At 44.4% G+C, this 27690-nt stretch overlaps 1 protein-coding gene and 1 long non-coding RNA gene across 3 annotated transcripts; one reads left to right on the top strand and one right to left on the bottom strand.

Annotated features, from left to right (window-relative positions):
- The first annotated feature begins 970 nt into the window (after positions 1-970).
- Positions 971-9385, top strand: TNIP2 (TNFAIP3 interacting protein 2). 2 transcript variants are annotated; one of them, XM_086747227.1, is made up of 6 exons: positions 971-1499; positions 3704-4009; positions 5942-6025; positions 6592-6873; positions 7255-7374; positions 7865-9385. In XM_086747227.1, exons 1-6 carry the CDS (start codon positions 1023-1025, stop codon positions 8138-8140), a joined length of 1545 nt encoding a protein of 514 aa, XP_086603353.1. In that variant the 5' UTR covers positions 971-1022; the 3' UTR covers positions 8141-9385. The 2 variants fall into 2 exon arrangements, with proteins under 2 accessions (XP_086603353.1, XP_086603354.1); XM_086747228.1 differs by having other exon boundaries at positions 7931-9385.
- On the bottom strand, positions 6608-26232 carry LOC147601028 (uncharacterized). The gene is made up of 3 exons (XR_015258496.1): positions 26130-26232; positions 21977-22071; positions 6608-6732 (listed from the first exon to the last, which is right to left on the bottom strand). It is a non-coding gene; the product is annotated as an uncharacterized LOC147601028 (long non-coding RNA).
- Positions 26233-27690: the final 1458 nt, after the last annotated feature.

Raw genomic sequence — 27690 nt, forward strand, 5'->3', positions numbered from 1 at the left:
AGTGCCTATATCGTCGGCCAACACCTTCCGTTGCTGTGCTGCTCATAAAGTCCCCACCGCAGGGACGGCCGGCAGGCCCCTGTTTGCTCAGTGTCGGGCAGCTGGTTCTGCTCTCACCAACCCTGCTCATCTCCACGGGCAATCCCGAGGGTACAAACACCAGCTGATGATGTGAACTCTGACGACCGCAAGATTTTGGTATCTTCGAGGGCCTTCCTCAGCGAGCTTCTCCTCAAAGGCTCCAAAGGCTTTGGAGGAGAGGTGTGCCGCTTCGCCTGGGTCCAAAGCCTTCCCGATGCCGATCCAACAATCTACAGGATTTTCTGGCCGCTCCTTCGCACCGGCAAAGCCAAAGCCAGGGCCCGCTAGGCCCACCCCGGCGTGCGGGCCGGGGGCTGCGGCCCGGAGGCGCCCCCGCTCCAGTCCTGGCCCTGGACGCAGGCACCGGCCCGGCCACCGCCGGGGCCTCCCGGGGAGGCGGAGCGGGGCAAGCGGCCGGACCCCGGGGGTCGCCGCCGGCAGGGAAAGTCCCGCTCGGAGCCGGGAAATTCCTGCAGCCGCTCCTGCTGGGACAAGGCGCTACGGGGCTTTCGCAGCGCGGGCGCCAGCCCCTCCAAAGACCCTCGCTCCCCCTTCCCCAGCGGCCTCTCTCCCGACCGATCATCGCTCCCTCTGGTTCGGCCTGGAGCGCCCTCGGCCTCCCCGGACCCAGCTCCCCCTCAGCAGCCCCCAGGTTTCAGCCCGTTCCCCCCTACCCCTCCGCGTAGCCCCCCGGCTGCCCTCTCCCCACCCCGCCCCTTGGCGGGGTTCCCCGGCCAGCTCGCCCCCGGGGCCAGCTCCCGCGCTGGCAGCGGGATTCCCCCCGGCCCCGCTTCCGCCGTGGAGAGGCGGCGGGGCAGGGCAGCAGGCGGGGCCTGCGAGCTCTTAAAGGGGAGCGGCCATGCCCCTCTGGCGGCGGGGTAGGCGGAAGAGGAACACGGGAGCTGTGGTCCTGGGTTTGCCTGGTTCCTTTTCGGGTTTATATGCACCTGGCCGGATTACTGCTCGCCCTGGAGGAGAAAGAGAAGGGGCAGCAGCGTGAGGGCAGCTCGCCGTCCCCGGCCATGTGCTCGGTAAGCGAGGGTGGCAGTACGGACCCCTTGGCGGCCCGCTTCAGGCAGGTGGAGGAGATGCTGGAGAAGCTGCACCGGGAAAACAGGAGCTTGAAGAGCAAAGTGCCTCGGTACAACGCGCTCTGCACCTTGTACCACGAATCGGCTCAGCAACTGAAGCACCTCCAGCTGCAGCTGGCCGCCAAGGAGGCGACCATCCGGGAGCTGCGCAGCGGCCTGGCCCGGCAGCAGCAGCAGCAGCCGGCGGCGGGCGACGAGGCGGGGCCGGCGGGCGCGGAGCCGGCCCGCTCGCTGGTGGAGAGCCTGCTGGAGCAGCTGGGCCGGGCCCGGGAGCAGCTGGGGGACAGCGAACGACTCTCGGCGCGGAGGGTGGAAGCTCTGAACCAGGTAAAGGCGCGACAGCCCTCGGAGAGGCGGCCGGGGCGGAAGGGTGCGGGTTGCCTTGCAGGGAGGACGCGGGCTGTCTGCGCTCGGAGGGCGGTTGTGGCGGCAGAGCGGGGGGCCCGGGTTGGCACAGACAGCAGGCGGGCGGGGCAGGGCCCGGGCAGGAGAACGGGGGTTCTGTCCCCCGCAGCGCAGCGACAGGGCTTGGGCTGTCGCCGTGTGCCCCGAGCAGCTCCGCCGCCTGCGTTCAAGAAGGGAAACCTTAAGATCCTGAACCAGAATGTGAGCGTGGCATTATAAATCTTCATGCAACTATTTTCACGAGAAGGAAAAAATAGTAAACAGCCCTGAATTTGGAAGTTCCATATTACTTACTGAAGACCCTCCTTTTTGTCAGATGCAACAGTTTTGTTCTGTAAGACGAACAACCCATGCCACTACGTTTTTCTGTTAAAGTGGTGGGGTTTTTTTTTGACGTGCACTTGAAATTTGATATTTTAATTGACATTAAGGTAGCACGTTAATACTTGGAGAAGTAACTGGCAAGTCTGGATTATGAGATAGCAATTTCTGTAACCTATCTTTTATGACAGAAAAAAAAGTCTCCAAACTGCATCCCCTCCCACCTGCCACAAGGGCATTTTTTTTTTTGTTGTTACTGCCATTAAGAGTTTCCCATGTTTAGTCTGAAATACTTGAAGAATTTTAAAGCATTTCTTTCTATATGAAGCTGCATAAAGGAATTTCCAAACCAAGAAGCAGTACTTAAAATTGAAACAAGTATTTTTGTCGTAAGTGATCTCTTGACCTAATGCTTATACAAAACATTTTCCATATATGACACTCACCTAAAATACATTTAAATAGGTTCAAGTTTGGAAATCTGTAATAAGAAATGATCTTACTGACACTTTGCGGACAGATGACAAGCCTGGTATCTGAACATATTTCGAAGTCTGATGCTGAATGTCTTCAATTTGTATAGCAAAGGGGAAATTTAGCATGATGCTAAGGAATTTAAATGTTAATAATGAAACAAGTGCGATTTCTCTAAGTTAGATATTCATTTTATTCTTTTTAGAAATAATTATTTTATGCCCAGTCAGACACAAATTATTTTATGCCTAATCAGAAAGACTGTAATCATTGTCACTAAAAATAATAACAAAAAAGAAGACATTTTTTGAAGTCAGAGGCCTACGTGCTGGCAAAGAAGAGTGCTCCCTGTGACTTACAGCTCCATTAGCACTCCTGAAGAACTGGAAGGGTAGAGTCAAGCTTGTACCTGTCTCATGGTCTGCGGTGGCATCCAGGGCATCATTGATTCTGGAGGAGCAGTGCAGCAGAGGTTTTTGTTGCCAGCATCCGCTCCTGTTTGAGGATATCAAGCAGAAGCTGTTTTTGACAGTCAGGACTGGTATACCTCCTTCAGATGCAGGGCACTACAGAGTGGTTGTACTGCAGTCAGTAAGCAAACGTCTTCCTTCTCAAAACACCTGCAGAGGCGTTAACTTAGCGCAGTGCGGATGATTCCACAGAGCTTCCAATTCAACGTGTGGCAGCGAGATACGCAGTTGTTCCCTCAGCGTGTCAGACCCCTGCCATACCTTGGCGAGTCAGCTGTGGTCATTGCTGCCACACGCTTTGCTTGTCCTTACCACTCATCCTTTCCTAGGCAGGAAAGTTGCTGTGTGTGCTCCCCCTGCTTTGTGCTTGTGACAGTGCTAGGCAATTAATACACTTCACTGGTTTTTGATAAGATGACTTTCCAGTTCCTTTTTTCTATTTTTGAGGAAAATCTCTACTATCAGGTAATTTAGAATGCAGCACCAGTACAGTAAGCGTTTCTCAGTCCCCATAGTTATTCCTTTTAAACTACTTTGTTTCTTGTAAGTCCCATCTTTAGTTTGTTGCTGTTGTGTATGGTTTCCTAAAATCTTCCAGAATTTTTGCTGGTTGTTTCTTCATTGTACTGACTAGGAAGTGCTTGTATAGCTGTCCGAGCAGTTCTTGATTGTGATTGATCCATCGGTTCTAAGGTTGAGCGATTATAAAAAAATGAATTGGATTTATTTTACTTTTTAAGTATTTTGCAGTGCATATAGGAGCAATGTGGAATTACAGCAATATGGAATTCAGTCTTACACATAGTTTGGCTTTTGAGTTCACTTTGCTTTTAAATAACTTCCCCTCCCCCTTATATTTAGGAAGTACAGAAGCTGAATCAGCAACTGGAGGAGAAAAATGGAGAGATACAGCAGATGATAAATCAGCCTCCATATGAAAAGGAGAGAGAAATCTTAAGACTTCAGAAGAGCTTGGCAGAGAGAGAGAAGGCTCAAGCCACTAGTGATGTTTTGTGCCGTTCACTCACTGAAGAAACTCACCAACTTCAACGCAAATTAGCATCCACAGCAGAAATGTGTCAACATCTGGCAAAATGTCTAGAAGAAAAGCAAAGAAGAGAGAAGGGGAATTCAGATGACCAGACACCTACCGAAAGATCTAATCAGGTATTCTTACTGCTGCTGTGTTTCTTGAAAGTCTTATTAGCTTCTGATGTGTTAATTACAATGTGATAATGGGTTGTTTCTCACCACTTCCAGTTACAACTAAGTAATTTCACATAGGGTGAAAAGACTACCATGGCAAGCTCTAAATAATTCCAGGTAACAAAATCTTAGGATGGAAGCTGGTGCATTTTGGCCATCTCACTTATCGCATCTTCAGAGGCTTTTTTTTTTTGGAGAGGAGAGCATCTTGAAAGGTCCCTTCCAACTTCTGCAATTCCATGATTACAGTTCTTCCCTGCATATACAGGAGACAGCACATTCTTCATACCACAGCATGCTTCTGTGCATCACTAGATGGTGCTGTGCTTATGAAGGTGCTATCTCCTGATTACTTGCCTAAGCACCTAAATGTCAAAACAAAGTAGAGATATTTTAAAGTAGTATTTATATTAAGAACTCTATAGCACGTGGTCTTCTCAGATCAGGATTTGGTTTTGCAGACGTAGTACAGACCTACAGAAAGCTGGTTAGGGAAGAGTGAGTCAAAGTGTCTTTTTTTTTTTTTTTTTTTTTCTTTCCTCTGGGGTTCCCCCCGGCCTCTCACTGCAAGGCAATGTTTCTATCCAGCAGGGATGTTTAGAAAAATTCCTTCATGATAGTAAGGTGGCAGAAATGCTACTGAGGGGAACAAAGAAACACCTGGATTTTGCTAATGGCTGTGTGGCTTTGCCGCATCATCACCTTAGCGGAAGCTTCTCAGCATAGGGTAGAGGTAGACTGTGTTGTTCTGTTGTTCCAGAAGTCACGATGCTCAGTCATTAGGTAACTCGTGATAATACCATAAGGAAGTAACAGCACAGGTGCTGCCTTCAGTAACAGGTCAGAGTATTGAGTAGGATGCTACAGCCAATTATCACAAAAAAGAATAATTCTGTCTCGTGCTCTTACTGCTATGTAGTGGTAATGCTGTGTTTCACATGACCACTCATCTGTGCTTTTATGATAAACTCTGTACATGCTTGCTTCTACTTGGTAAAACATCCCCAGGAACATTTCCAGAGAAAACTTACCCACATTGAAGTTACCTGTGAGAAATAGTTACAGGTTGCCTAGTTATAAGAAAAAAAGGACTTTTTAAGGGACTTGAAGCATTTAGTATTATCATATTTTACGTGTAATTGATAGACAGGAAACTTGATTGACTTTGATATATGTAATAAGTAGCTAACCTTGCACAGTGGGGACTTCCCTGTTGAAGAAGAGAAATTTCAGATGCAATTACTAGCTGATTCTAGGGAATTTTGTACAAAAGTGTTCTATATTACTCATGTACACTGGGGTTTTTTTAAGCAGATGTCACAACTGTAAAAAAAGAGGTATCATTTTAGTCAATTATTTAGCAAGCAGGGTTTTTTTTTTTCCCCTCAGTAATTTCTTCCTAGTACTGGCCAAAATTGACAGTAATAACAAAGCAAGATGAAGGCATATCCGTGTCTTTGTCTTGCATTCCCCTGCCCAAACTGTAGTTTCCAAGGAGTCCCTGTCAACTGTTAGGCTCTGTTGTCATCACTGTAGACCCTCATGCATGTAAAATGTGTAGTATTTTACTTGTTACCTTTAGTAGGCTCAGAATTCAGTAAGACAGATGTTTTTATGTCACCACACAGATTTATTTAAAAGCAATACCAAAGTGGTAAAAACCCAAGTACATTTTTGCTCTGCTTATTAATGATAAAAGCTCTAGGCTACGCTCTTAGTATTTAGAAATACACTATATAGAAATAAGTAGACCTAGATGTATGTATTTGTTTCACTGATAGCAAATAGTTTTAGAGGAATTTTTAAAAAGATTACTTCCAGTTTAACAGCATTGCTAAGTAACATTTGTGATTTTTATGTTAGAGTAACACTTCCTTTATCTGAAAATTACAGCTTTTAGACAATGAAACTTCACTTCAAGCTCTTATCTGCAACCTACAAGATGAAAACAGGATGTTAAAACAAAAAGTAGCTCATGTGAGTACTTCTGTACAAGATTAAGATTTGATTGAGTATTTTGAATTACAGTAAGTTTGGAATAGGTAAAACCTGGCTAATCTAATTAAATGGCAGTTTAATGCGAGTCCAAATTTTTTTTTAGTCCTTTCAACAAAACACATAGTCTTTTTTCCCTTAGCTAAGAACAACTTATTACATTATTTTTAACGTATTGGGTTTTTGTTGTTAAAAATACACTGCAGAAGAAAATTTTCGTGTTCCTTCCATGCATTAGTATTCCACCTCAGAAGAACTGCACTGGACCCAGGGTGACCACCAACCCCTCCTATTCCATATTATTTCATACTGTCCCTATGGATTGGCAAATGGAGAAGGCTGCCTGTGAAGAGCCTGGCTTACAGCACGATAATCTTCTGCTCTCCTTTAAAGTGTCTTATCCACACTCAGCGGTTGAGTCAGCATATTATATTATCCTTTAAAGAATGTTGGTCCTGCACATATAGACAGTCTATGAAAGCTTGGAAGTTTGCATCTTCATGTTTTTGTCTTCATGTTCTTCGTGACTCTCCTGGGTAATCTTTCAGGTGGAAGACTTAAATGCAAAATGGCAGAAATACGATGCGAGTAGGGATGAGTATGTGAAGCGACTCCACTTGCAGCTAAAAGAGATGAAGTCACAACTGGAGCAGCAGCATGGCATAACTTCAGCACAAACCAATTCTGACCTGATGCACAAGGAGATAGTCCGGTTAAACAAGCTACTGGAAGAAAAAATGAATGAATGCATAAAAACAAAGAGAGAATTAGAAGATATGAAGAAGGCTAGTGAAGGAGATAATGAGCGCATACAAATGCTGGAGCAACAGGTGATTAAGTTTATTTTTCCTAGAAGTGGGAATTCTTTCTCCCCAGATCACTGAAGTCTAAGGGGAAAAAAAAAAAGAAATTACTTCTTTTGACATTTGCCACTTGTCTTGCCATATTTGACTATACAGATACTTAACAACACAGATTTAAAGATAACTCGCTACTTAAAGGACTGCATGCAGTTCTGCTGGCTTTAATACAAAATATGAAAGATCTGAAAAAGAAATACAAATGCTTTTAAAGTACAGGTATGATAGGGAAGCTAATATTGAGATTCTGGGAATAAGTATTTATAAACAAAGGAATCACAGCCTCAGCTTTTTAATCTAACCTACCAATGCTTTAATTTAGAAAATATTAACATAATAATTATTTTTCAGGTGCTAGTTTATAAAGATGATTTCACATCTGAGAGATCAGACAGAGAACGAGCACAGAGTAAAATACAAGAGCTTCAGACAGAAGTTGCATGTCTACAGCACCAGCTAGCAAGAAGACAGGTAAGAAAGCAACACGCTGTTTTGTTTTTTTTTTTTTTAAATTAAAGTACGTCAACAGAATTGAGGACTAAAATATACTTTTAAATATATTTAAAAAAAATCTTTGTACTTCTAAAACCATTTCAGCTCAGTGCAGCTATCAAAAACTGAAATTATTTCACAGGCTGAGTTCTAGTAGAGATGCTTCCCAATACACGTAATATCCCTTTCCAGTCCATTTTGGATCAACACAGGGGAATTCTTAGAAGGAAGAGAAGGATGGCCATGACTCTTGTCATGGCATGTTTAAGGTAGCACATTGGCTATATTCTGTGTTTTCTACAAGCCTTCTTTACAACTATATTAATAAAACTGCAAAAACTGACGGATATTTTATTTACAAACCTTCTGACAAAAAGATGAGCAGTGTTTCAGACAAAGGTGATAAAATTTTCTGTTAGAGAATATCTTTTACTGCATCTTTTTCAAGAGCTCTTCTTTCTCTTTCTAGGACTCAAGAGACACAAGTAGTCATTTCAGAGTTCACACTGGTAACCAAAATCATATGTTTGTACAGACGAACGTTGAACATCTACGAGGCAATAGCCCAGGCCAAACAGGCCTAAGAAGAACATCTTCTGAACAAGCTTCTCCTCCTGCAGACAATGGAAACTCAGGATCCGAGGGCAGGGCTCAGGGTGAACTTCGATGCCCTCATTGTATGAGGTTTTTCAGTGATGAACTCAGTGATGAATTCCTCAAGCATGTTGCTGAATGTTGTCAGTGACCACGTACTGTGAGGCGTGTAAGTCAATCACTACTTTATAGACAGTAAGACTTTGCTCTGTGCATATCTCCTACGGTCCTAACCCAGAATAATTCAAATGAACAGCTCTTAGGAGGCTGAACAGTATCTACCTCTTATTTGATTTCACTTTCTCTCGGACTGTATGAAATACTGCAAGATAAAGCAAAGTGTTTTTATGAAGAACTATTTTTGACAACTGTGAGAAAGGCAAGCATAATGCAAATTCTACTACAAATTAAACTGAAACTTGCAGTGGTAACTAGCTTCAGAGTGCAGCTTGACTTGGACTTGAGTCTAATTCTTTACGGCAGTCTGAAGGCTTGTGAAAAAAATTACTCCACTTGAAATTTTCCTCCTCTTCCAAAAATGTAGGCTGAAGAATGGGGGAGGAGCATTTTGGCAGAAGATAGGAAAAATCTTATTGTGCTTTATCTGGATTAAAAGCAAAAGTATTTTCTTGTCTATTGAGGCTGAACTTTCAGGCATCTCATCTGAAAATCCTTGTATTCAACAGAAATCAGGAGAAGTGAAGAAAACCTTCACGGGCGGGTTGTTGACTGAACCTAGGCCTGTCTTTTTGCACAGAAACAGTGTACAGGGATATTTATTTTTTTCTGTGCCATAAGTAACTATTTTACACATTTGTAAATGTGTATTTGTGTAACTATTGATTGTATTCCTATTTTACCTAAGGATTATTTTTATAATAAAAGTGATTGTGCAGTTGCTTTACTACATTAGTAAAGTGGTGAAAAAAAATCTCTCTTTCAGTGTAAGTATTTAAATGTGAAGTAGTCCCAGTAACTGTACTACGGGCTAACTAAATGTCATGGTTTCAGATACAAGTTATTTCATTACTTCAGTGATAACCAGTGTGTCAGACTTCTCAAAGATGCTGAAAAACCACTCCTCACTTCCTTAGGGGAGGAAGAATGACCTTTCAGATGCACGGGAGCACACGCAACGCCCTACCGTGCCACACATCTGTGACTATGACAATACTAGCTTAAATTTCTTCTTATCCTATCTACACTGCAGATAACTTCAACAAATACCAGGGGACTGTTTTCAGAATATCAGAAGTTAAAGTGTACAAATGTAACAGGGCCCCAGCTTTTTTCAGCTGTGGCTCCAGGTCTTTCTCACCATGTCAGAGCTGGAGTTAAGGATGGGATACAACCGTGACCTTTCATCATTAAAGAAAACTTACTTTGCCTAACAACATTCCTGTCTTCTGCTTTGCTTTCTTCGTGGTACTACACTTTAACAGGATTGTGGATATATTCCTTGATACGTCCTTTTCATGATCCTCTTACAGCCCCAAAGGAAGATGATGATTTATGCCAATGTTGCCTTAGGTTGGATATTACCAAAAAGATGCCTGGGCCATTGCATGCAGTGTGCAGGTGCAATGGTTCTTATTAATCTAATCTTGAACTAATTGCAAACCTCTGATTGATTACTAGCTGTTTTTTCCCCTAACACAACATGCAGAGATTTTTTTTTTTTTTTTAGTGACCATTTTATACTATGCCTTTTAAGGTCTTAGAGATGAGATGCAGCCCACAGAATATAGGCTGAGAAACATGATTAAACTTCCTGTGGCATAAGCTAATCTTACTTTTTCTGACTGTTCTCATTAGACAAGCCGTGTTTACAGCTTTAATGTACATCAATACCATACTGCCAGTGATTATACAGTAGAATATGGACGACTTTTTTTTTAGTGGTTCACATTACAACATAGTTACAAAGACAAACACAACAATAAAGTTAGATCTTGGCAGTGCATTGTTTTTTTATTGCATCTGAGATGATCACTGCTTTAATATACATCAGTCAGAAGCTCAAGTCTGCTACAGGTTTCCACTCATGTTGATCCCTGTGGGTACATTGGACAGACTGACCTACACCTATTAGAAATAGACAGAAGAATTAGATATGAGAGTCTGCAGTACACAGAAAGTAATAGTACATATTGTTACAGTTCTAAGACCTGTGAATTAGTCCCCTTGTCAGAGCAGGGATTAGAGTCTGATTCCTGGGAAAGGAGGGCACTTCAATGCTGGGAAACTGGATATATCTCTGTAGAGAACCACACTGGACCAACAGACGCAAACAGGTGAAGTTATAGGTCAAGCACAGATTACAGCTGCCACCTCAAGCTATGCAGTAAGTAACTGGAATCTGATACCCAGGTCAAAAATCTAGGACAGATCTGCTGGTTTTCAGTATAAAAATACCTCACTTCAGGGCTACTTTATTTAAGCATTGCCTACTGAGGTTTTTTTTTTTTTTCTGGCTGGTAAAAATCCCTACCTATTTCTTTCCTGTTGTCTTAACCAAGAAACCAGTTACCCACTATGAAGTACCAGTGTCCTACATGTGAATATTTGTTTCAGGTTATAGGGCATAAACTATTCCTCCTAAAAACTTGTCTGTTACCCAGTGCTTTGACTTTCACACCAAAGTTACTGGTACATCTCTTGAATAAAGAGTATAAAAATCTTTACCTGCCCTCTCCTCAGCAGGCAAAGCATACACATCAAGATAACCCAAGCAACTACCACCACCTACATTGACAATTCAGGTTCCTCAACTTGTAGACCAGAATGTGTTAAAACGGTCAGCTGCTCCAGCTCCACTGCCCCAACACTGAAGTGAAAACAGCCATGAGTTCCCAGAATTTTTTTGAACCCTTTAAATTAAGGAAAGCTCCTTTGGCCTCACACAGGTTTTCTCTGCCACTTCGATGGCTGCCGAGGTACTGCATGTCTTGTTTGGTTAAATGGTAAAAGCAACCCAGCTCCTTTCCCAAAAGAAAGGAGTAAAGGCGTATGAGTAAGAAAGTAACTGTATAAAATGAAAGGAACTTCAATAGCATAAACTTTATGAACTTTCATTATCCATTTGTACCACACTTGTTCACTGAAATACACATCATCTGTAAAACTGCAGAAACAAGTCCTCACACAAGAGACTCCTGAAACCATACAGAAGAACTATGTGCCCGTATGGGACTCGGTTCCTTATTTGCTGTGTCAGTAACTAAAGGCCTCCAAGACAACTGAACCCTCCATACTGGAGAGGCATGCCAATACTGGAAGAAAGACAGAGGCATCTCTGTAGGTCCAAGGAGGCTGGGATGAGGCAGGATTACTGTCTTTTCCTGGGACTTCTAGGGGAAGCATATTAAGAGCTGCCAAGATGTGTTTGATCAGTTCATCCTCCATTTCTCCGTCATGAAATTACTGTCCCTCACTTTTGTTCTCCAACCCAGCCTGAATTAGGAGCCCAGGACAAGCTCAGAGCTCCTGAGCAGCTGTCTCGCCAACAATGAGGTTTCCAGACTGTATATCCTCCAAGTGCTGGCAAGCTGGTTTTCATGACTCCTGGACCTAATCATAATGTATTTCTCTTGAGATTTTACACTAAATGCTGTTTACTAATAACTATGCTGGTTGCCATGCAGAAGTAGGCCCTTAGCACACAATCACGACAGCAGCTGTAGGCAATACTGACTCACTGAATCTCAGAAAATACAACTGGGAGAAGCCTCAGAAGTTGGTCCCTTCCCTAAAAGTCCCAACAGAGAGAAGCTCAACAATAATGTCTTCTGTAGCATGGGTACTGTAGAGCCTAAAGAGCTTCTCAAACCTTCTGCAACTTTTAAGGCGATGTCTGCTTCCCCCTCCAATGATTTAGGACATCACATCTTTTAAAACAAGCCTTAAATGATGCCTCAAGATTAAGTGCTCACTAATAATAAAACTGACTACAAGAATAAAATTTGTTCAAGCAGCAGATACCTATGCTCTACGGTATTTTTTTTAAACTTCCATTTCCTGTGGCTTCACTGCATGTGTATATATAGAAAGCAAGGGAAATTCCAAACAAGATGCCACACCGTTGTACTCAGAACAGCAGTGCTTCTCATTCTAAAAAAGGGAAGTCTGAAACTCTTTTTCTACAAAATCTATGTGAATTCAAAGTATGCTGTAGTAATATTTCCTAGTACCATGCTCCAGTAGCTATCAGCTGGGGGAGTTCAGCTCAAAGTCTAAAGCGTAAGAAATACTTACAAAGCACTAGGTCAACCCAGCAGGACCTCAGCAGAGGGATGGGGTATCAGGATAAGCACTTCTGCCTCTTCATCTGATGCCTCAAATCGCTCACTAAGGGCAAAGCACAGCCCAGCACCCTCACTGAAGCTTTCCCTGCTACAGGCCTGGGGGGTCAGAGCTCCAGCAAGGTCGGGTGGGGGTTTACAAGGTGCTGCAGCAACTGTGGAAACAGGGGCTCCTGAAAGGCACCAACCATCCCAAGTGGCACTGTCTCTCTGCTCCCACTGCTGCTCAGTGCCTTCTTCCCCTTTCTCTTCAGTAAGTCCACTTTTTCCTCCCTTTTTACATTTGCTAGTAAGAAGCTGCTGGCGCAGGAACTTCACAACATGCCCTGGATGTACGGCATCAACAGGGGCCAAAAGCCTCCCTCAGGAGCTTCCATAGCACATGGAGCTCTATTGGGAACAGCACAGAACCACATGGTGGGTTATGAGACAACTTATTTCTAGAAGGCATCAAAATATAACCAGCCCAAAATCTGAAGTGTGTACTTGGCTTAACTGCACTTGTTCCCTGACCATCCTTCCCTGGGCCAGCCCTGCAGCACAACTGCTGGAGACCCGACGGATGCATGGGCTGAGCACCCACAAGCAGGGCAGCTCCGGCTGCTCGTGCTGACACCCACCTCCTTTGTGTCACATGAACTTGCCTTGCCCGAAGCTTTCAAGCTCTAATTTCTCAAGGAGTGGGAGGGAGAAAAGAGCAGTGGGACCCAGTTCTGCAGCGCTTGCAGATCCACCTCCATCCCTCCCTGTCACCACTGCAACACTCTCTCACCCCCTCCACTCCCATCCTGCACTCACCCAATCCAATCTCTTTGTCAAATGTGTCTTCATGCAAAGAGCTTTTTTTAAAAATCAGTGATAGACATCATCTTGGTTACAGATAAGTATCACAGGTGGTTTTTACAGGAGTGGCACACGCGTTACCAGGCAAGCCTGGTGTCTGCCCCGTCAGCTCTTTGGCCAGCACCAGCACAGGCCATGCCTTGCTGAGCTTCTTGGTTCCTGCTGCAGCCAGACTTCCTCCAGCCACGACCCAAAACTCCCCCGCACAGCCCCAAATGGTGCAGCTGAACGGGACAGTGGGTTTCACAGCTCTACATCAGTCTGGACTGGAACAATGCCCAAGGTTGCCTTCTCTGCTGAGATAGGAGCCCACACTAAGGGAACAGTACCTTGCTGGCACAGAGAACAAGGTGCCAACCTGTGGTCTCCCTCCAGCTGTGCCCCCACAGCCCTCCCTGGGCTGGGCCAGCTGCAGCTTGTGCGAGCCAGCCACCTGCACCCACCACCTGGGTCCCAGACTGGGAGGGGAGCCACAGGCATACATACCAGCTCTGCGAGCAGCCCCGCTGTGAGTAGTCCCACTCACAAAGCCCAGGGGTTTTCCTACAGGTGCGAAGCAGGAAGCAGGTCTCAGACCACACTACAGGGTAGGGTGTCCATCTCTCTCAGGACACCGTGGGGCAGCTGTGAGGAGCTCAGATCTCCCTGGACAAAGCAATCCCAGCTCATATGAGGGGAAAAGTAGTAAAGAAAGGAGCTCAGACACCCACAGAAGAACTGGCCCTCATTCTGACCACCACCACCACCACATCTCAAGGAAGTTCAGGCATACAGAGAGACATGTAAAGATCCACAGACTTTCGAGGAAGAACATCACCTACCAAGAGAAAGGGGGACTTGGTGGGATGTGAAGTGACTCATGCACACCACAGCTGAGCACAGTTTAAAAGAGCATCCTACTCCTCCTTCTCACCATCTGAACTTGCCCTCAGTGATGCAGATCTAAATTAATCCTTCTCAGCTTCTCTTCTGACCTCAGCACTGAGCACCTGCTCCACCTTCTGCAAGGCCTGTTCTTAACTCCACAAGTGGAAGGACAGAGCTTTCCCATGTGCCACTCCCAACGGCAGCTGGCAGATGGAAACCAGACATTCCTGAAGGGAAAGGGATCTTCCTTTGATCCTGGCTGTTGTCATAAGGGGCCTCTCTGCCCTCCACCAGCACCAGTCCTAATTTGAGCCCTAAACTTGAGCAGTGGTTGGTCCTTACCAGCAGGAACATCTGTCACCCAGGACACACCTACTGGGTGCATTTTAAGAACTGGTCCTTGAACATTGACTGTGCGCTGCCGGAGCCGCTACGCCAGCCCCATAAGAACCTGGTGTAGGGTTCCTAGAAAAGAAGAGCCAGAGCAGTTCCCATCCTTAATGGCATTCAAGACTTGTTTGAGCACTTTGCAAAAACCCACCTCTGCCCCTCACATGTCACAACAGGATGGTCAAAGCAAAGAGCCAGAAGAGCAACAGCAGCACAGAGAGGCGGATTGGGCAGAAGTCTACCAGCAGCCTGCATCTTCCAGACCCCTCCTTGCTGACAACATGGCATGACCCCTAAACCACACCAGATTTTCCAGGCAGTTAAGTGATACACTGAAACAGCACCTATTACACATGTGTGGTGCAGCACAAGAAAGGATGTGTTTTTAAGGGGTGCATCTTTCCCCATGTTTGGGTATATTGGTGCAGGCCCACTTGGGCACAGCAGTGGGGAAGGTCTCCTTCCCAGGGACAGCTCTCCAGCAACACATGTCTTCTGCTATAACGCCAGCAAACCTTCACCTGGGAGGGACAAGTTGTACCTGTAGTTCAGGATCAAACAGGTGCTAACTGTGAATGTACATGATACGATTCTTAGGATGAGGGACACGTCCCCTGTCACACCAGCAGCGAAGCAGAGATGTGCAGGAAGTCTGTGCTTCACTGCTGCACAACACAGAGAAGGGGCATCACACCAATTACCTGGAGAGTGTATGACATCTAAATGTCGTTAAAACTTACATCTATCAATGGCAGGAGTGGGAAGATAGAAAACTTTGTTAATTTACTGCAATTATAAAATTCATTAATGATGTCCATGGTGATCTACTTTAATGCTCTTAGTTGCTTTTAAAACAGCAGCCTCCCAGTTACCAGTATTCACTTGTCTGGGATGCTCTTCGCTGGGTGAGCACATTGAGAGGGGAAGAGATGTGAGAGTCCAGATCAGGTGAAGATCCTACAGAGCAGGGGCTACAGCATGTGGGCAGAGCAAGCAGAGTCCAGGAGACAACCTCGTCACTACAGAGCTGTGTCCCAAAAGCAGCTTTTAAACAGGAAGCTGAAGCTCACAGTACCAGTAATTGCAAGGTCTAAAATTAGCCATGAAAAGCAGCCCTCCTACAAGAAGTTAAAGGGATAGAGATGAAGGTAACATGGCATCACCAGGGAGTGATGGAGGAATGCAGCCATTTCCAGGGAATTTGGAATGTGTGGATAGCAGGCAATAGGCATACGTGCAGGTACACGCACTTCTCCTTGTGCTAAAGCAATAAGGGATTTTAGGCTTTATCAGAGGGTGAACGATGCAAAATAAGCTCTGTCTTCAAGCCTGCACCTTGTTTTCTTAAAAAGCAGAATTTTGACAGCTCCCCCATGATCTAAAATAGCTTCAAAACCACATGTAATCTCCTTTAATAGGACTGAAGAGGTCAGGCCCTCTCTCTCTCCTAAGCTTACAGATCATCACTTACAGATCTGTAAGATCTGAGCCTGTTTTTCCCCTATTCCAATCACACTCAAATGCAAGAACAGTTCTTGGGGCAGGACTCAGAGCCTGTGACACCAGCCACTCTAGCTGAGTACCTCTAATCACCAAGACATATAGCTTGGCCCAAAAAGCACCACACAATTGCCCTTCTTGCTTCTTCAAGTACCTCTTGTATTAGAGAGATGAGTGGTCATCCAAAGGCACTTCAGCTCCAGAGGTAACATCACTACTTTCCCCTGTGGCACCTGTGAGGTTTTACACCTTTTCAGGGCCAGTCTTTTTGCAAGACAGATATTCCCAAATATACAGGACACAGATTGTGCCTGGTGGTGTGCTGGGCCCAATGGGAGGTCTCTGACAGCCCAAAACACTTGTGCTACATGCAAGCCAGGAATTCATTTCCCAGCAGAGGGGATGGCTCTGCAGCACTCACCACCAAGCACAGAGGGTCTGGAAAGGGGAGTAAGGTGAAATTTGTTTAAAAGAGACACTGAGGCAAAGCAGTGGACTAGACCAGGGCATTTTAGCGACAGTTATGTGCACTAAGTCATGTTTTTAGATGAATCTCTGTGGCCAAGACTAGGAGCCAGTGTGGGGTGCAGGCAGGCTTTCCCCTCCCACACAAGATCCATGCTTTGATAACCAGATGTGGAATCCCCTAAACTCTCTGCACAGTGACAGGTCCCAGGGAGGCACAACATGCAGTGGAAAAAATTGATGAGCACAACCACCTCGCCACCGTCACCCAAGGAACAGGCAACAACTTATTTTGTGACCTGTTTTGAGGCTTTGTTTTGTTGCACCTACACACACCAGTCACACGGCACCGCACCCCCTCCTACAAAATGTCAAAGCCCTCAAGTCCTAAGAATAACCACTGGGGAGGGAAAAATAGTGTGTGCTGACCAGGGTAACTCCTGTGCAGTGGGGGCTGCACTGGTCTTGCCTTTCTTCTCAACTCAGGGTTTGCACTCATCTTGTCTTACGTTTCCTTCCAGTGGCATCTCCTTTGAGAGGTAGTGGGCAAATATTAATTTTTACCCCTGTGGTTTCCAGGTGACTCTCTCAGGGAAAGTTTACTGGAGCTTAATCCTTCCTGAAATGGCAGCAAAGTCAAATAACCACTTCCTCTTAGCACAGCTGAGGAACTTCAAATGTGCAGTGTTGCAAAACAGTGTGAAGACACTCTCCCTCCTGCCTCTGCTGTACTCTGTTGCGTGCATTAATATCAGTTGTTACACACACTGGGCAGTAACGAGATTGGGAAATACTTGAGCAGTAAAAGCCACTCTCACAGCCTGGAAGGGCAGGCCAGTGCTACCTTTTACTCTTTCCCGCAGTCAGCTTGCGCCTTTAGGTTCCCAGGAGCTATAAACAACGTAGATCTTGCAGTCACCAAAACCCGGACCTCTTTTAGAGTTTGGGCAACTGAATTATTTTGAGTCAAGCCCCAAAAGGATGCCTACACTAAACAAACTTGCAAGCATTTCTGGTTTGCTGCAATAGTGGAAAAACAAATAGTGAGGACAGCAAATAACTTGTAACAGAGATTTGCACAAAACTGATCTCTGAGGTTGCCTCCTTAACCAGAGTGGCACATAACATCCCCAGCATCTACAGAAAAGGACCTCAATGCCTATAAGGAAGAAGCTGGGCTTGTGTACCTTGTCAGCGATTCTTCTGAATGTTTAAGCAGTCTACAAGCTGGTGTTAATATTTAAAGTGGTTAATGTTTCACTGGACTTTAAAAGTCAGATTCCAATCTCCTCTATGCAGCTTTCACCTCAAAGAAGACAGAGGGCTGTGACTCATTTAAACACTGAGCTTTGTGGCATGCTGTAAGACATATGGGCATCCCTGCAGTTTTTCTAGAGATGGTGCTAACATAAACCAGAACAAGCTTTGTGCAAACAGCGCAACGGTTCTGACGTTTCAATGAGACAACCCTGTAATTTAATGGAGAAAGCTCTGGGCTGGGTATGCTAAAAATCTCAGCCTTGTGTCACCTGTACGCCCCTTTGTACGGTCACAGCCTACATACTCAATTGGGGCTCTTCCCATAGTTTTCCACATTATTTAAGTGTCTTTTGTCCCCGTGACGGACAAAGAACAGGCAAACAGGCAGGGCTGGTTCTGTACCTGAGTTGTCTCAGCTGGTTTTTGCAAGGACCAGCAAGTTGCATCCACCTGCCCTTTTGGGCAGTATCTGATGTGACATGCTCAGCTTGAAGAGGCCTACTCCGCGGCCTGATGCACTACTGCAGTTTAAGGCTGTGCCCACATTTGGGGGTTACGTACTTAATTACAATGACCGTGCAACTTTTTAAGTGCATTACAAAAACCCACAACTTTGAAAGCTATATTGAATAAAAATCCACAAGCTGTGGTTCAAAACCTGCCTTAACTCACTACATCACCATGTCGTTAATGCCTATTTCCAAACAGGCATGGTTTGAACAGTGAAAGTTCAGCCACTAGTGACTTCAGGGAGCACTTGTAGGAGCAACACAACCTGCGACAGCCATTCAGGCCTTCAGTGCACCAAACCAGTACAACCTGTAGCTACACAGTTGTTTATACTGGTGCAATTAGTCCAATTTTTGATGCAGCTGCTCATGAGTCAAGATGAATCTGATCTACACAGCTCAGGCAGGTAATAAACTCAGACCCTAGTGTAAGCAGTGCATGATCCTTCACATTTGAAAACCAAAAAACTCTTTGAAGCAAGATCTGTGGACTACAGGTTCAGAAAATGTCAACTTGTGTTTGTGCGTCTGGAGCTTGGGATTTTCATTCCAGCTCTTTGCAAGTGAGAGGTGAAATATGAACAAGGATAATACAAACACATCAAAAGGCTATAAAGCTTACTGATTTTGAAGCCAAGATTGACCATGAAGGAAGGGATTTCTAGGAAATAAACAGCAGAATAGCTTTTAAGCATCCATTAAATCCGTAATGGAAAGTTTTGTGTGCATGCAAGAATACTGAAAGGAATTAAACTTCACAGAAAAGGACATGGGCACGGAGCCAGTACATAAAGGAAACACAGGAAGAAACTTACTGGAACTTCTGAATGAAGACAGCAGGTCTAGGCATGAATTATTTGTCTAAATCAAATTTATGACTGTCACAGTCAATGGCAAGTTTGCAAAAATCACTAAATACATGATCTGAAGATCATCTAGTCCAACCCCTCCTTGCTTAAAGCAGAGTCAGCTAGAGTAGGCTGGCTGGGGTTGTGGCCAGTCAGGTTTTGACCATGCCCGAGGATGAAGAGCCTACCACCTCTGTTCAACCTGCTCCTGAGTTCAATCATCCGCACAGTACAAAAGTCTTCCATTATGTTTATATGGAATTTCATTGATTTCAACCTGTGCCCATTGCCTCATCCTATCACTGGGCACCACTAAGAAAAGTCTAGATCAGTCTTCTGTACTGCCCCCACATCAGATATTCATACACATTGGGAAGACCCTCCTGAGCCTTCTCTTCCCCAGCTTGGACAGTCCCAGCTGTCACCTCTCCTTGTCTGACAGATACTCCAAGGCCTGAATCATCCTTGTGGTCCTTTGCTGGACTCTCTCCAGTATGCTCTTGTACTGGGGAACACAGAACCAGACTCACCACTCCAGATGTGTCTCACCAGTGCTGTGCAGAGGGGAAGCATCACCTCCCTCAACCTGCTGGCAACACTCTGCCTAATGGCAGCCAACTTTAGTACAAGGGGCACACTGATGGCTCATGTTCAACTTGCCTACCAGGCCCCCAAGGTTAACCTCAGTTTGAGCTATTTGACACCAGCCAAGCAAGAAAATCTCAAACTAAACAAACCCCAAAACACTTGTTGATTTCAATGAATTATTATTGTTAAAAAATAGACCTATTTCTCCCTTTCTTCTGACCCTCCTGTAACCCCCATCCTGAAAGGGATTTTATATATTTATATATTAACTGTCACATTCATAGAATCATAGAATGGTTAGGGTTGGAAGGGACCTTCAAAGGTCATCTAGTCCAACCCCCCTTGCAAGGAGCAAGGACATCTCCAACCAGATCAGGTTGCTCAGAGCCCCATCCAGCCTGGCCTTGAATGTTTCCAGGGATGGGATATCAACAACCTCTCTCGGCAACCTGTTATAGTGTTTCTACTACCCTCTTTGTAAAAAAAAAAAAAAAATTCTCAATATCTAATCTGAATCTATCTCCTTCTATTTAAAAAACCGTTACCACACAGCTTGGCGTTGTCGGTGAACTTGCTGAGGGTGCACTCTATCCCACTGTCCATGTTGTGGACAAGTTGGTCCCAATACCAACCCCTGAGGAACGCCACTTGTCACCAGTCTCCACTTGGACACTGAGCTGCTGACCAGAACTCTGAGTGCGGCCATCCAGCCAATCCCTTATCCACCAAGTGGTCTGTCTGTCAAATGCATGTGTCTCCAGTTTAGACACAAGGATGTCATGTGGGACAGCGTCAAATGCTGTGCACAAGTCCAGGTAGATGATGTCATTTGGTCGTCCCTTGTCCATTCAAAATATTCAAGATCTACAGGTAAATAAATACCCTATGGCAATACAGAGAGACACCTAAAACCTCAGCTGAAACACTAGACAAAAGTAGTAACACATTTATATCAGGAAATAGTGCTGAATATTCAGAAAAACAGTGTATTTGGCATGGCTTCTAAAACAAATACTTCTTGAAGTATTTATCAGACAGACAAGAGTCCGTTGTTGGCAGGGATGGAGGGTGAAGAGGAAGGAAAGAAATCTACTTTTTTTTGGCAGACTCTAGAAATTCCTCAACTCAAGTGCACAGGCTTGTTTTGAAAACCTGGCTAATAGACTGGTAGAAAGCAAGGGAGCCTTGAAAACCTGGGAGGTCTAAAGCAGGTACCTCTTTTATAACTAGGTCCCCTAAATCACAGTGAGTTAAAATCCCATTGGTATAGTTTCACTATACGTATATTAGAACCTCTCCCCTATCCTGGCTGGATTTTAATCAGTTATTCTGTCTCTCCTGACTTCACAGTCCATGACATTTGTATTTTTTCTCAACCTGTGAAGATTTTACGGTAAGCCTAGGGTATAGCAACTGTTTCCGTTCTTTTGTTATGTCTGATTTCCTCACAGCTCAATTGGATGAGATTTCTAAATTGCTCTCTTTGTAGCTGTTCTCCCATTTTGTGAAGATGATGAATCATGCCAAACCGTGTGCAAACTAGTGGGCGATAACATAAAAATCCCTCACACTTATTGTCAGTGCTTGTAGTATTCCCTCCTCTGTATTATAACGCTGATGCGGTTCCATTGCTCACAAAGGTGAGGAAACAGCAGTACTGAGTAAAACCAAGCAGTCATTTGGGAAACTCTCCCTTGATTTTGTGAGCACATCACAAACGTGACCCACAACCTCTGCACTTTCCTAGGCTGCAGGAAGGTGGCTTTGAGATGTTGATCTACAACGACTGAAAAACTAGAGCAAGACCAAGAACAAAACACTCCCATTGTTTTCTAAGCCAGGATCTGAACTGCTGGTACTTAGAGTGAAGAAAAAGGCATTGCTCACTACCAATGTTACTGAATTTCTGATCTCAGTATGACAGCGTATTATACGTAATTACAGCGAACTTCAGGGTGTTCATCTGAATCTGACTTGCGTGCATACTGCATGCAGGACCCTGATATTAAACTGAAAGAGGAAGACAAAGGAAGGAGTTGGACTCTGACTGAGAGAAAAATGACTGAAATCTGATATAAGAAGTGCACAGTTCCTGCTGTCTTTGTGAAAGTCAGCTGTAACAGGGCAGTTAACACAACAAACACAAGTGATAACAAGGGAACATGAACTAAGTTAGGGATTCATTGGATACATTAGGCTTTTCTAAGTGACTGAGCTGATGCTAATAATCACAAAGCTTATTATAAAAATAATTTTTTTTTTTTTTTTTTTTTTTGATTCCCAGAGATACTCAGTCTCATTTGGGAAGTCATGGATGAAACTCCAGAAGCCTGTAAAGGACAAACATCTTTAAAATGAAAACAAACTAACTTCAATCCCCCTCAACGGAACAAGCAGATGATTTTTAAGTGCCTACCTGACAGCAAGGAGATTATTTATTCTTGACAAATCCATGTTGGCTGCTACTCATGGTCAAACTGATTGTTTCCTCCTTTTTCAGGATAACAGCTCCTGTGGACGGAAGAAAAACAGTCGATATCGTGAGAGAGGTTGAGAGTTTCAATGTCATTTTCACACAACATTTCAATAAACGTGTCAATGTTCTCTGAAAAACATTATCTCAAGGGGTGCAAAAATCAGCCTGGGACAATATATCAACAAGGCTCCTCAAAGGTTGGTCCTGGACTTAATCACCAAGCGTTTTCATTGCCACTTGGGGAATGGGACAGAGCAGATGTATTCAATAAACATACAAATCCCAAACAAAAACAATATGCCAGTGCATTGGTGAAGAAATCAGAACAGCTTTGGCAAATTGGGCAGATGGTTTGGAAAACGCTAGCAATTCAGCAAAAACAAATGCAAAGTTATGTAGTTTCAGGACAATGAATTGCACAAATATGTGATGAGGAATCACTAATGAGGCAATTAGTCAAAAAGGTTCAGAGGCTGGATTGCATCATAGGCTTCTGTGAATAAGCCAGACACCAAAGTGCAGAGGATAAACAGGAGAGCTGTCAGCTGGATGTGAAGAAATCCCTCTGCTCCATGTGGTGTTAATAAAATGCAGCTAAGTATTGCACTGTGCTTTATAAACTGTACCTCAAGGAAAACACGAAAAAAAATGGACAGAAGACCACAGGACTTTAACATAAGATTATAAAATACAACAACACAGCAGAAGACTGAGGGAAGTCCAGCTACATCCTTGCAGAAGTCAAGGAAACCACGCAGCCTGCCTTCCAGCCTTTCCAGAAGAGCAGATTTCATTAGTTTCCCTAATTGTAAAACTCCACGCTGTGTCCACTCGGTCCCTCCAAGAAGTTTACCTCCTTTTTCTGCCACTGTGCTGTATACTTCCCTCCTACAAGGAGACTGCAGCCTGCGCAGGTCTGCGGAGCCTGGTGCAGCTCTCTGCCAGCTGGCAGCCCTGCCCTGCTCTGCAGGAACATCTCCAGGCCCAGCACAGGCACTCCCCAGGGATGAAGCAATCCCTCCCTCCCTCCACAACACTCATCTGGACTCCAAGGATCACATGAACTAGCAGCCTCCTTCTACCATCCTTCTCTTTTCAGATACAATGTACATCAAACTGAAAAGAAACGATGCCTTGCACTGCCTCCCACAGCTGCCGACTACATTGCCTGTAAAAAATCACCAAAATCTATGTGTGCATACAGCAGAACAGTGTATATTCGATTGAATCATGTGCATGTGTGCATCTACACCTGGTGGTAGGGCAGGAACCCTTCCTGCCGCAGGGCAGTGCTCTAAGCAACAGGTTGTTCAGGGATGTCTCTTCCATTCTGCCCTGATGAAGTTTTTCCACTACACATACAAATGCAGGGACACAGACAGACTGTCTGGAAGGAGATCAGAACCTGACTCTCCCGACTTGCAGACAGGCCCACTCCTCACCTCAGCCTTCTGATTCACAGGGGCTCTTGCTTTCTGCATCTCTCCTTGAAGAGTCAACAGTTCAATTGAGATTAAGTTTCAATAACAGTTTTGGTTCTGCTAAGTCAGCTTTCTCAAAAAACAGAATCAGCTTTTCAAGACCTCCCAAGTTATCTCCAGGTCTGATCTTCTCAAGTCTTTCAAGTATCTCACCTTGTTTTATTGATTCCTCAAATACTGCAATTTGGAAGTGACTTGGTTCCATGTTCTGCAAAGTGCATGTCTGGGAGCTGCATAATTTGCATGCTTCCTCCAATCCAAGGAAAGTGAATACAGACAAAAATTTGCATCCCCATTGCACTAGTCAGGACTACAGAAACTATGAAAGGACAAGAGACTTTGTTCTTCCAGCCTCCAAAAATCTTCAGCTATGCAGATCCAAGTCGTGTTTTCATGAAGCTGCATTTACAAGAAGTTGAATCCCCTTTGCCAGCTCTTCAGTTCCTCTTTGTGCCCACCTCTTCCCTTCTCCACCCTTCCAGGCTTAACCTTTCGTTCCCTTTTTCTTGGCTCTTGCACAAGCCTTTCCACTAACTAACACCACCTTAGGGATGACTGAATACAGACACACATTGTATACGTAGGGTCGGACTCACTGACTGTATCCATCTACCAGTTTATATCTTCCTGTTCCTTGACACAGTGGTAATGGAGTCACCTTAATATATTTAATCTGGGCTGGGCTTTAATCAGGACCAGTGACTAATGCAAAACAATTGGAGACTGAGAAGGGGGGAAGAGAGTACACTCCCTGTGACACCTCCTTATCTGTAACAAAAAAAATCCCTGATCCTAGTGAACAAAGTTCCTGGATTTTTTAATGTGCCAATCCAATTTCGCAGGCTCCTCTTTCTAGATCTCAGCCTCACAACAGCGGGGCAGTCCTGCTCTTAGTAAGAGCCCTACAGTGGTTAAAGCTCCCACAGTTGCCTTAAAAACACAGCTGAGACTGGACTGACTTAACACCTAAGCACGACTCCAAGAAGCCTCCACTGCCAGGGACTGCTTAGTGCCTGCGACAGCTGGGGAAGGCGAAGAGCAGCAGGCTGCAGCAGCCTCCAGCAGAGCAGCGATGGGGTTTCACCGCCCACAGCGTGGGTAAAATGGGTCAGGACGCAGTGAGATGCAGGCAGGTCTGCAGCAGCAGAACAAAGGTCAGCCTCAGAGCTTCCCAGTAACCCTGGCTCATCGAGTTTGGTGTTGCTAAAGGAATGCCCAGCATTGCTGGAAAAAAGGACTGCACAGAACAGCACTAAATTTACGGGCAAGATGAAGATTTGTGGAAGGGCTGACATGGAAGAAATGCCAAGAAAGCAATCCTGTCTTCAGCAGCAGAGCTACACATCTGGCTTCACCTCCTGCTTCCCTTCAACGTACCCCTGCACAGGTGGAAGGTGGCTGTGAGAGCAGGGAAGAGACAGGGTGCTGTGTGCATGCTGCCACAGCTGCCTCCCAGCTAAGGGGGGCGGTGTCTCTGGCTGCAGCCAGGTGCCCTGGCTTCGTAAACAGAGGTACCCCGAACTAAGACACATCTGCGACAGGGTTGGCTCTTCTGCTAGAAAGGAGAACACTTGAGAGGGCCGAGAAAAGTAAATAAAAGGGGCTGCAGATCAAAAAGGTGAGAAAACAAAGGGGATTCCGTCTGATAAAGATGAGGAATGCCAGGCAAAATCATCCAGGAACAGAATAAAAATCAAGTGAAACAGAAGAAAACATGATGCATACTTAACACTGGCTTTGCATCACAGCCCAAATACAACATGATTTCACACAGAGACACAGCAGAGGGGCTGGAAGGTAATGGTCCTGCAGAAATGGAAGTCAAACCTATAGACTAAGGTCTGATGTAATCTGTGAGGTGCTTGTTATTTAGGACAAGGGTTTGTAGGAAGATATCTCTCACTAGACCTACTAATAATTTGGAAAAAACAGCTCAGCCTCTATCTCAGCTTGGTCTGAAATAGCATTTCATACTTTTCTACATAATAAAATTAAGCCCATCTCGTCTTTCTGGGACAGCAGCACCTCAGTACTGGTCTTCCTTGTGGTAAAGCTGAAAAATTAGTTAAGTTTTTCCTCCAATTTTTCAAAAAAAATAAAAAGATCAACAGTTTCAGAATAAGACTAGCATTTCAGAACTCATTAAGATTCTTTAAAAAGATTCATTAAAAGCTTCAACAATTACTGCAGTAATTCTCTCATAATGTTACCTCCCAGTGGAAAAAAAAAAAACAAAAATTTATTGCGTAAAAAAAAAAGGTATAATCAGATCTGGGAACTCACTGCCATGGGATGTTTTGGATGGCAAAAGGATAAATGGTTTCAAAAATGATCAGATGAATTGAAGGAAGAGAGGTCTGTCGGCTTTTAAGCACAAGTGTGGATGCAGCATCTGGCTCAGGAAGTCCCTAAATCGCAAGCTGACAAAAGCCAGCAAGGAATCCTCAGGGAAATAAGATTAGAAACAGAGCAAATATATGGTCATTTATTCATATATACAGCCATATTGGTCACTACTGGTCTCTGTCAGAGGCTGATTCTAGACTTTATGAAGGATTGCAGCTTTCATATTCTTGTATTAGCACGTACAGAAAGGGAACAAAGCTCTGTACCTCTTCTTGTGTCTGGGAGACTCCTACAGAAAGTCTGTCTTGGTCTGGAGGTTTGTATAATTGACTTTAGTCTTGTTCATTGTAGCTGCCTCTGAAGATCTGGAAAACTGACATAAGAAATCATATTAGTAGATGATGTAATTCATTTTGATGACTTCAAATTATCTGCTAGTGCACACGTAACACCACTACAACAATTACCTGCAGGACATACTGAAATTACTAAGTGCCTGGCATTGCATAATGCTCTTCCAGATCCAGATACCTCTTTGCCCAATTTATTTCTGTAAAACACACCAGATAAGGCCAATCCAGGCAGCAATCCAACTGAAAGGATAGACATCTCTATGGTACAAAGGAAGCAGAAATAGTTGGTTTCTGGCCATTCATCTAACTTGCCTCCTTCCCTTAAAATCTCTAAGAATTATCCTTTTTCACCTAAAATCTCTAAACCATCACCAGTTAAGATTTTGTTTTCCGGTCACCTTTAGCTAGTGTGTTCAGCAGAAGAAACAACATCTCACTTAGTGTTTGCCACTCAGTAAGTGTGGACCTTGGTACCATCAGCACAAAGCGAGTAGTCCAAAACCTCCATTTTCTACTGTTTCTTTTAAAAGGGACCTTTTTGAGGAATCTATTTTAATAGCCTTTACTGTAAATACATCATTTGGTGAAGGTACTCAGAAGTAATGCCCTTTTAACAGATATACTTGACTACAATCTGATTATACATCTTGATGCATCTAAGAAAAGACAGGAGAGCTCTTGAAGGTATTTGTGGCACGACACATCCCTCTCCACCCACTCAATCAGTTACAAATTCCCTGAATGGACAGAGGAACCTAAATTTGAAATTTCTAGTATCTTCCCCACATCCTCCACCTCCAGGATTTTTTTTCTGTGAATGCCCACTGAATAACCTGGAGGAAGACACACATATTGTCGTTTCCCATCTCCGCAACAAAGTGAAATTCCCTTTGGTTAACCACCTGCTAGCTGTATAACATGGCATTTATTTCAGAGTTAACCTTGACCAAAAGGCATGCAGACATCACAGTTGTGTTCAGTTCACAAAACTCCAACGCCGGAGACTTTTACTTTTGAAAATTCAGGGACTTTGCATCTATTTGCTTGAGAAAACGAGTAGCTTCCCACAGTTCTTTGAACATGCCCTCCCTCATGCTCATAATTTTACCCGGGTACTTTTGACCATGATCATGCAGGAGGACAGAACATTGACTTCCTTCTCCGGCTCGCTGAAATTCCCTGATTTCACCACGCACAGCACACTGAGCCGCCGAGGACACAGCACAGGAAGCAGAGAAGCTCGCTTCTAACGAGAGCCAGAAGACAACACAGCTGCCTGGGAAAGCATAATAGATACTTCACTTTAATTTATTCAAACAAGTTTTGCAAGCAGCCACGGCGAGGGGCACGTGCATACACATAGGAACAGGCAGATCTATCATGAAAGAAGTGTTTACTGCCACAGCTACAAACTTTTCCTAGAACACTGTTTTTTTTAAACTTTTCATGTCACAAAACCTTGCTGCAATAGGGA

This window comes from Chlamydotis macqueenii, chromosome 4, assembly GCF_036417535.1.
Source record: "Chlamydotis macqueenii isolate bChlMac1 chromosome 4, bChlMac1.mat, whole genome shotgun sequence".
NCBI lineage: Eukaryota > Metazoa > Chordata > Aves > Otidiformes > Otididae > Chlamydotis > Chlamydotis macqueenii.

Bases quoted from the DNA above. Each gene is read 5' to 3' on its own strand.
- TNIP2 (XM_086747227.1), top strand. From the start codon at position 1,023: ATGCACCTGGCCGGATTACTGCTCGCCCTGGAGGAGAAAGAGAAGGGG. The intron at 1,500-3,703 runs GTAAAGGCGCGA...CCTTATATTTAG, and splicing joins GGGTGGAAGCTCTGAACCAG to GAAGTACAGAAGCTGAATCA. The intron at 7,375-7,864 runs GTAAGAAAGCAA...TTCTCTTTCTAG, and splicing joins ACCAGCTAGCAAGAAGACAG to GACTCAAGAGACACAAGTAG.